The sequence below is a fragment of the Delphinapterus leucas genome, chromosome 14 (genome assembly GCF_059928025.1).
Source record: "Delphinapterus leucas isolate spDelLeu-1000000601 "Yukka" chromosome 14, BTC_Dleu_Yukka2, whole genome shotgun sequence".
NCBI lineage: Eukaryota > Metazoa > Chordata > Mammalia > Artiodactyla > Monodontidae > Delphinapterus > Delphinapterus leucas.
This window is the reverse complement of record NC_143142.1, coordinates 18,257,214-18,267,208: the sequence shown is the minus strand read 5'-3', so window position 1 is coordinate 18,267,208 and position 9,995 is coordinate 18,257,214. Positions and strand designations below refer to the sequence as shown.

At 58.0% G+C, this 9,995-nt stretch overlaps 1 protein-coding gene across 1 annotated transcript; it reads right to left on the bottom strand.

Annotated features, from left to right (window-relative positions):
• Positions 1 to 378: 378 nt before the first annotated feature.
• On the bottom strand, positions 379 to 7,219 carry TMEM119 (transmembrane protein 119). Its single transcript, XM_022550995.3, has 2 exons — positions 7,155 to 7,219; positions 379 to 3,023 (listed from the first exon to the last, which is right to left on the bottom strand). Exon 2 carries the CDS (start codon positions 3,009 to 3,011, stop codon positions 2,163 to 2,165), a length of 849 nt encoding a protein of 282 aa, XP_022406703.1. The 5' UTR covers positions 3,012 to 3,023; positions 7,155 to 7,219; the 3' UTR covers positions 379 to 2,162.
• Positions 7,220 to 9,995: the final 2,776 nt, after the last annotated feature.

Sequence of the window (9,995 nt, the reverse complement as noted above, 5' to 3'; positions counted from 1 at the left end):
GGCTTTTGCCTGTCATGAGGAAGCTTCATGCACTTCCCAGCCACACCCCAGCGCTTAGGACCCCGCAGGAGTTCAGGAAGAAGGAGAGAGCCTGTCCCACCCAGAGAGGCTGAGTGACTTGGTCCCAGCCACACAGCACCCGGGTATTCGGTATCTGTATTTCGATTCTCCCTACATTCTTGGGCGGGAGCCTGTCTGGGCTGAGAGAGGGAGGGGCCTTCCCTACTGAGCAGGACAGTGGCCATTGTGTGTTATGAAACCCAAACCCCGGCCCCCTCCGGATGGATGTGGGGTCGGCGGAGGAGAGGGGCTGCAGGAGGATGGCCTCCCTGCCCCCATCACCCCAGGGATCCAGCACGTGCTCGCAGCCCAGCCGCATCTGGATTCCAGCTGGCAGCTCCAGCACGGAGGGGGAGCAGTGGCCGCAGGGATGGCCATCAAAGGCGGGGAGGAGGCTGGTGGGCGAGGAGACACAAGCCAGGGCTGCCTCCAGCCCCACGCACCACTGGCCAAGGGTGCGGCGAGTGTGGCATTGTCCCTAACACCCGGGCCAGTCCTTAGCCGCTCTGCAGGGTCAGGGGAAACCGAAACCTCAGCCCCAAGCCCCTCCACTGCCCCTTGGGGGAAACGGAGAGGTGGTGGTTCTCCTACAGACATAGTAAGTAGCAGAGGCATGCGTGGAACTTGCCTCTGTGGCCACAAGCCCAGGGCTGATGGGGCACCAGCTCCGGCCCCTGTTCCCATGGAGCATCCATCCCTCCCTCCGTTTCCCACACCAATCTGCCCATTCAGCCCCTGGCCCCAGAAAGTTGCCCCACCCCCATGGAACAGCCCAGGGGAAATGCTTCCCACCTCCCAGCAGATTCACTCCTCCCCCGCTACCGCCCCAAGAAAACCAGTGACGCTCAGGCCAGAATAAAGGTTTATTGTGCTAGTTTGTTACATCCTAGCACCTGGAGAGTTGTGCAGAGGTTGGGGGGAGGGGGGACGGAGGGATGGGGAAGAGGAACCCCCCCCAGAGCCTCCCCAAATCAGGACGGAGCTCAGGCTCCCTTGTCGAAGACTAAAGAATGCTATGGGCACAGGCTGCCAGATATGTGTGTGTGTGTGTGTGTGTGTGTGTGTGTGTGTGTGAAGGGCAGGGGGTCAGGGTCCCCCTGCTCCAGCCTGTTGGAAACCCTCCCTGATCCCCTCAGATTCCCCCAGAGTGGGGTCCCCTCACACACAGCCCTACCCCCCACCACTTCTAGGTTGCTCTGGGGCCCTGGCAAGAAAGTTCAATTCATTTGCCCCATGCCCGCAGCAGTAGCAGGATGAGAGGCAGCCCCTGAGAGGCCGAGCCTCCACCTCCACAGCCTTCACCCCGGACCAACCAGGAACTGGGGAGGGGGCGCCCTGGAGCACACCTGGAGCTGTAACTTCCAGAGTGTTCTCTTCAGGATTTTACTCTGTGGCTGTAAAACAAAAACAAAAGTACTCCGCGGCCAAAAGCTTTTTGGGAAAGGCTAAGCGAAATCAGATTCCATGGGCACCTTTACTGCGGGACTTGTCAGAGCCTTGGGGGGCTCCAAGGGGGGTACGCAGAGCAGAGAAGCAATGTTTCCTCAGTTCATTCACTGGACCTCAAAATCTTTCTTCCAGGGAACCCAGTTTGGGAAATGCTCACTTAGGAACCTGTTGTGATCAGTGCAGGACCCCTCACGGAAGCCTCCTGACTGATCCTCTGCGGCACCTCTCCCTGCTTCAACCCCAGGCACCTCTGCATCTCCCATCTGTTCAACCTCTTCCAAAACTCCTAGTTATTCTGTTTCTCTTTCCTACTTCGATGGAAAGCAGCGACGTTTGCATTGTCAAAAGGGACCTGAGACATATGTTTCCCAGCGGACGTGGCTGTGACAGGGACACATCCTCAGCTCCATCTCCCCAGAGGAGCTGTACCTTGGGGCTGCGGGGACAAATGTTCTCGAAGTGGATGAGATTCCTGAGGGTGGAACAGAGACCAGCATCTCTGCCTGCTGTAGTAGGATCAGACGTGCCAGGATTTGCCGCGGGGAGTGGCTGAGTAGGGGGTGTCGGAGCACGGTAAGGGCCGAGGACCTTTCTGTGCCCAAGGAGGTGACCACCAGGGTCTGACAATCAGGGCCGGCAGCCCTAGAGGCCTGTTAGATGCTGGGGGGGACACTGCCGCAAGCACAGGGGTTTTCGAGGGAACCAGCTGGGCCCCCAGCTCCGAGGGCTAATGAGGGGGCTGCTTCTGGCTCCCCTTGGCCTCCAGCAGCTGCCACAGCCCCATCCGCCTGTGCCGAGCAGGGCTCCCCTGGCGGCGCCTCTGGTTTCTCTGCCGGGACCCCATGTCCCTGGGCTTCCTGGTCCGCCTCCCGGCTGCCCTTCTCCTCTTCCTCCGACTTGCCCTCCATCATCCTGGCTCCGTCCCCCATGCCCAGGGCGGCCCTGGCGGGAGACTTGAGGTTCTGGGTGGCAGCGAGGATGTCAGCCTGGAGCTGCTGGGAGGAATCCCGGGCCTCGTCGGGCCGGCCGTCAGGGGCACGGTCGGGGACCTCGCTGAAGGCCCGGGGGCCCCCGGCCCGGTCACTCTGGTCCACGTACTTCTTCTTAGGGAAAGATGAGGGGTAGTAGGCAGAGGCTTTGTGTTTCTGGCGGGTGATAAGAGCGGCACAGATGGTGAACAGCAGTAGGAACACCAGGGAGCCCACCACGGCGATGAGCATCACGTACTGATGGAAGAAATCCACGATGCCGTCCAGGAAGTTGGTGGGGGGCTTGGGGCCCGCCAGGGGCGTGAGCTGGGGCCCCACCGAGGTGAGGCTGAGGGCTGGGGTCCGGGGCGGCGGGAGGCTCGGGGAGGAGGCCGACGCGCCCTCGGCCTCCCCGCTGCCCGCCGTGTCCTCCAGGAAGGTGGCCCGCAGGGACACGGAGTAGGACGCCGTGGGCAGGACCCGCAGGAGGAGCAGCAGAGACGCCGTGAGGCTGGGGGCCGCCGCGGAAACCATGCTGCCTGGAGCCTGTGGGGAAACGAGGCAGGAGAGATGTCAGGGCGGGGCCCCATCCTCAGGGGACCCCGAGGAGGCGCAGCAGACACAGAACCTATTCCAGCAAGTCGCTTCCCTTCCCCGGGCCTGAGCCTCCCCACCATACAATGGGCCCCATCCCGGGGTTTACACTGGTCCCCCCGACTTCACTCTGAGCTTCTGGAGGGCAAGGGCTAAATCTTGTTTATCTCGGCACCCTCAGGGTTTTGCATCATACCTGGTATACAGCAGGTGCTCAATAAACGCACATTGATGGAGTTGGCTGAATGAATAAGAACTTACCCTTTCATTGCTTGCCATGTGCCAGACACTATTTTACATTTCTTACATGGAATTTCTCATTGAATCCTGAGAACTGCCCAATAGGGCAGGTACTACATTCTCCCCATTTTCCAGGTGAGGAAACTGAGGCTCAGAGGGATTAAGTGACTTGCTGAGGAAGAGCTGGGGTTTGGATGCAGGCATGGAGGGAGAGAGGATGGTAGGGCTCAGTGAATAACTGAGAGAGCTGCCCCCTCCTCTGGGAAGCCATCCTCGCTGCTCCCAGCTCCTCTGCGGTCCCGTCTCTGGAAGATTCATAGGTTTTGAAGCATCCCAATTCTGAGCTCAGCAGAGGCCTGTGTGAGCATGTGCCCCATGGCTAACCCCCACCTCGAGGCTCAAAGCAGGGCCTGGAGGCCCAGAGGGAACCCTCGTGCCTGGAACAAAGCTGGAGCCTAAGTCCTATGGCCGCCACCAAATGGGATCCAGATGAACCCCGCACCTCCCTCCCCCCGCTGGAAAGCTGCTCCCGACGTGAAGCCCCCAGACCCTCCCGGCCCAGACAGCCCAGCTGACTAATACATTCCTTATGGCCCAGCTTTACGGAGGAGTCGGCTTCTAAAGCAGTACATCTCCCAGCCAGTGTGAGTGAGCCTGGCCTCTCAGACAAACCCAGGAACCCCTTCCTGCACACCCCAGGCTGCCCCTTGAGAGCCTCTGCCCCACCCAGCAGAGGGCACAGGACTCTGGATGGGGCTACAGGTGCCAAGATGGAAAAGCCTCACGATGCCCCGACTGAGGTGCCCTCTCCAGGGGTTGGAAATGGGGAGACAGAGGCCCAGAGAAGGCAAGGGGCAGGCCCCAGGCCACACAGCGAGTTCCTGGGCTGGAGCAGGAAGTCAGGTGCCCAACATCTTGACGGTAGGTCCCCTTGAGTGCCCAGGCCTCAGGCCCAGCTCCGTAAAGGGGGTGACAGTACCAACTCATGCTGACTTGGGGATTCAGAAGATGATGTAGGAATGACATGGGGCCACTGAGTGGCTTGTTCCAAGTGACCCGGGGCCACCTGATGTGACACGAATTTGGACAAACTGGCTCAGATGGCAAAACACAAAAGATAATTCCCAGGACATCAAATGAGGCAACACTCACCCAGGGGTTCATTTTAAATGAGTTGGTCACTGTGTACTTTTATCACAGGTTACTCATCTAAGCCCCTTTTGTGGGTGCAATTCCAGAGAAGCCCTGGGCCCTAACATTGTCTCCATTTTTCAGATGGGGAAACAGAGGTTCAGAGACAGACAGTGACCTGCCCAAGGGCACACAGATGCTAAGTGTCAGAGCTGGGATTTGAACCTCCTCCTTTGTGACTCTGAGAATTCACACACACACACACACACCCTGCACACTCTCTCTCATGTGCCTCAGGCTGGCCCAGGAATGGGCTCACATCACTGGCTGACATCACTTGTCAGCTGGAACCAGGATCTGAGGTGTTCCACAAAGTTTAGGAGCCTTCCTGGGCCCTCCACTCTCTGACACTTGCTAGCATAGGTTCCTACAAAGAGCTTTGATCTTTGGGGTTTTTCTCTCTTGCCTTCCCCCGCCTTGTGTCAAGCCCGGGAGAGACCTTTCATGGTGGCAGCTGAAACTTCTCACCATAGACGGCAACTCTGACCAGTGCGGCCTGAAGACCAGGGGACTTTCCTGGGGGGACGGCTGTGGAGTTTCTGTACTGAAGCTCTGCAGGCAGCAGAGTGATAAGGCCGGTTAGGCCAGGATTAGAATCCTAGCTCCATCTGGGCCTAGCTTGCTGCCCGGGCCCTCTGGGCCTCACTTTCCCCATTTGTAGACTGGGGGCAGAGTGAGGAGGTAAGCACAGGGCCTGGCTCACTGAGCTGTTAGGACCGGATGAGAACACATTCAGAAAGTGCCTGGCGCAGAGCAGCTGCTCCCCGAGGGAAGGTGAAATTCAGAAGCCGTCGAATTCCTACCCCAGCAGAGATGCAGGATCAGCCAATTTTCCCACCCGAGGTTGACAAATGATGATTATTCTCACCTGATGTGTAAATTTGCTCCTTGTCTCCCCCCATTCTCCAGGAAAGAGCAACTTTTTTACCTCGTTGAGTGAAATCTTGTTGAGTGGCCAGTGAGGAATCCAGGACCAGACGCGCGCGCGCGCACACACACCCACACACGAATGTGCGGCAGTGATTCGGACAGAGAAAAGTCCTCCTTTCCCCTGGATTTTTGGGGGCAGGGGCAGAGGATAAGGAAAGAGGCCACAGAAACTACCTCTGGATCTTAAAGGCTAAGACCCCGACTTCTCAGAGTCCCCCACACCCACCACAACCCTCCCCACAGGGCTCCGGGGGAAAGGTGCCGGCAAAGTGCGGGAGCCGGCCGGGCCTCACAGGAGATGGCTGTGTGACCCTGCTTGACGAGCCCCCTGACCCTTCTGGGCCTCAGTCTTCTCTCTGTAGAATGGGCACCCGGGCCTGGGCTGCTCTGAAATGACCGTTCTGCCCATCAGCTGCCCCCACCTCCTCCCTGCGTCCTCATTTTTTCCAGGATGTGGAAACTCACAGGCCATTAAGAGGTGGGGTCAGGCCATCCCCTCTTGTTTAACCCAAGAGGAAACCCAGGCCCAACACTCGGAAAGGCCTGCCCAGGGTCGCACAGCCAGTCAGGGCAGAGCCCGACTGGAGAGGCGGCTCCGAATACCTGGGAGGAGGTCATTTCCCAGCTGTGTGTCTTGAGACCAGGCAGATCATCTCTCTGGGCCTCGGTGTCCACATCTGTACAATGGGGATAAGGCCACCTTCCTGGACTATTGTTAGGACGAGAAATAGAGGTGGCTGGCACAGTGTGGACGGCAAGTAGTGGTACCACGTGACTATCCAGGACTCCTAGCTGGGAGCAGGGACTCTCTTCAGAGCCCAGCTCACTCACCATAGAGTTTATCGTTTTCAAATGTGATAGCCCCACTTGAGGTCAGGAATAGGCAGATGAGGCAAATCCATCCCTAAGGCCAAGTTCCCCAGAACCTGAGACTGATGGGCCAGAGTGGCTGCCCCACCCCCATTCAGAGACTAGTGGCCAGAGGGGGAGGGGTGGCCCCCATAAACCTGGCTTCAATTAGTGGCCTTGTGGGGAGGGGTTCTGGCTGAAGTTCTGCACCCCCTGCTCTGGGGCAGCCGAGGACAGGGACCTGGGCCCCTTGGATGGGAGGCCTGGGGAGGGACGGGCATCCTGAAGGCTCAAAATCCACACACACACACGCACGCACACGTGCACACACGCGCAGAGCGGCAGCAGCACGGGCACACAATACACAGACACAACACAGGCACAAAGACACAGACGCATAACATCTCGACACCCCAGATTGCCCACCAGCACAGATACACAGAGGACACACGTGGACACACAACGGGCTGGTTCTCTGACAACATGTGCACATATGTACCCCCTGACCGCCCCCGTGTATCCCCATGGACGGGACCACCCCCATCCATACCACCCTCCCGCAGACCCTGGGAGCACCTACCCTGGTGCCCACTCTCCAAGAACAACACATCCCCTACAGCAAGAAACCAACTGCCCACACACAACTGCACACACGCAACACTCCGGCCAACCCAGCACCGCACTCGGGAGGCATCCAAGGTGCACACACATCCCGCCACCCGCCCCCTTAGCGCAGATCACACACAAGTAGGCAGCATCCAACACACACTCAAAGCTCACACATAGAGAAGCCCCCCAAAGCACTCACACTGGCCCCCTAAACTCCAAGACACACCAGGCTCCCTGGAGAGAGGAGGGGCCCCCAGGACTCACCAGTTCCTCTGCACACAGGGTGTCCCGCCAGGTGGAGCAGAGCAAGTCCGTGGCAGTGCCCTGTGGCCGCGGCTCTGGGCTGCCGCCGCCCGCCCCTTTCCTCCCGCCTCCTCCCGCCTCCCTCCCTCCCCTCGGCAGGGCCAGCTTGATTTCATTAAGTGGGTTTGGGGTGGGGACAGGGGCAGGGGCGGGGCCAAGCTCGGCCACACACACAGTCCCCCCTTGCTCACACCCGTGGGCGTCCCCTCCACGCCCCGGGGACACCAGATGGGGCATTTCCTCCCTGACCGCCGGTCCCCAGGGCAGTCTGAGGATAAACAGACACACAGACAGGGCCGTCATGTGGAGCACCCACGGCCCAGAGAGCTGGGATCCTGCCTCCCCTTCTGAAGGGGATGAGGTCAAGGAGGTTCCGAGGTCCCTGAAAATGAGAAGGAAAATTCCCCGCACTTGGTTCCAGCTGTGACTCAGGTTTTCCGAGGCTCAGGGTGCAGAGTGGGAGCCGGGCTGCATTTAAGGGATGCATGGAGGGTCAGGCCTGAGGCAGGGAGCGAGTCCTGGCACCCACTGTCTGGCCCTGGTCAGGCCGTTTCCTTCGGCAGGCCTCTGTTTCCCCATTTGCAGGGGTGGGTGGGAAGCCCTCTGGGTTCCCTACGGCTGTAACATCGTGAGATCTGTGGCCTCGTGATACCCCAATGGAATGGCCAGAGCAGGAGTCGTGGCCCCATTTCCCAGATGGGGAAAATAAGGCAGGGTGAATTCAAGAGGCTCACCCAGGGTATCGGGCCCTCTGGCAGACCTGAGGAATCCAGTGGGACAGTAGTCCTTTGCATTCATTCATTCCTGCACCATTCATTCATTCATCCATCAAATGCTTAATGAACACCTGTAGAGCACCAGGCCCAGTGCTGAGCAGATTTCAGAGGTAAATCAGACACAGCCCAGCCCTCAAGGTGCTCGCAGACTTCCAAGGAGAAGCACACATATGTAAATTATTTTTTTACAAAACAGAAATGGGTCTGTGGCAGGAGAGAGGCCAAGGGCTCGGGGAACCCCAGGACGGAGAGAGATCCCCTGAGAGAAAGAGGCAAGGAAGTCGCCCTAGAGGATGTGGCTGTGAATGAGCAGAGCCCCAGGAAGAGGAGACCCAGGAAGGGCATCCCAGGAGGAAGGACCAGTGTGGATAAAAGGCAGGTGGCTGGGAACGCCACGCACGGACAAGGGCTGGAGCGTGAAGTGGACGAAAGGGGGAGCTGGTGATTAGGGTGGGAGCAGCCACCGGGCAGGGCTAAAGTCTCAGAATGGCATTCATCCACGAGGCGGTAGGGAGCCAGTGAAGGTTTGGAGCAGGGGGAGTACGTGAATGAACAGATCATGACCACCCTTTAGGAACCAAGGCCCTAGGTTGTAGCTATTCCCTTCTATGGTCCCAGCAGCCCCGACTCACCTGCTCAAAGAAAGGGCAGCTGTTTGGAAAATAAAACTAGAAAATTTCCCATCTTCTCTGAGATCACCCCAAACCTTGCATCCTAAGGGAATGGGGAACCGTCCACCAATGGACACACACACACACACACTCACTCATGTGCACACAGGCCCCCTGGGGCAAGTGGCTGCCCACAGACATGTTGTAACAGCTGAGCTCTCTTGAAGATGGCCAGGGGGTGTCCCAGCCCCATCTTAGACCAGATGGCAGGTGAGCAGGAGTGGCCAGACCTGCCCCAGGGCCCACCGCCTGGGGAGGAGCCCCTGCCCTAATAGTCTGAGGGCTGAGGGGGATTGGATCCCAAGAGATCAAGGGGCAGAGGTACAACTAACCTGAACAGGGCCTGCTTCCAGCACGGGTGGCCCAGAGGCCCCAGACTAAGTCGCGGTCCCATTCTGTGTTCCTCCTTTGGGGCCAGAGCAGCCCCAGACCAGAGACAGAGAGACCCAGGTTCTAGGTCTGCCCTCACCAGGCCCTGCCCCATGGGGAGCCTCTTTCATCATCTGTGAAACGAGGCTAGAGAATTTTTTCTGTTCACAAGGCTGCTGGGAAAATCTGGACTCAGAGGGTGTAAACGTGCTGGACAATACAAAAGCATTGGCCAGGTGCCAAGTGTATAAGTTTCCTACGGCTGCTATAACAAATATCACAAACCTGATGACTTAAAACCACACACCATTATTATCTTAGCGTTCTGGCAGCTGGAAGTCAGAAATGGGTCTCACTGGGCTAAAATCAAGGTGTCAGCCGAGCTTTGTTTATCCCAGAGTCTTCACAGGGAGAATCTGAGTCTTTGCCTTTTCAAGCTTCTAGAAGCTGCCTGCATTCCTCAGCTCACAGTCATCTTCCTCCATCTTCAGAGTCAGCTGCAGGGTCTGAGTTCTCACGCTGCCACCTCTCTGGTTCTCTCTTCCAATCCCTCTTCCACTTTTAAGGACCCTTGTGATGATACTGGACCCACCCAGATAATCCGGGATCAGCTCCCTAAGAGCCTTAACTTAATCACACCTGCAAATCCCTTTTGCCAGGTAAGGTGACAAACTCATATTACAGTTTTAAGGGATTGAGATGTGGACATCTTTGGGGGGGGGGGGAGGGCATTATTCTGTCTCTCACACCACGGTTGCCTATGATTACTTGTTCCCTGCAGAGCTGGCTGGAATCCTCCACCCTCCAAAGCACTGGGTTTTCCTCCCCCCATAGAACCTATCATTGTGCGTCAAACCCAGCGGGTTCCAGAAGACCTTAGGGGGAGAGAGGTGAATGAGTAAGCAAAGCCCATTCAACAGATGTGGAAACTGAGGTTCATGGCGGCGTGACCTACCTGGGATCCAACAGCATGTTGGGGATCAGAG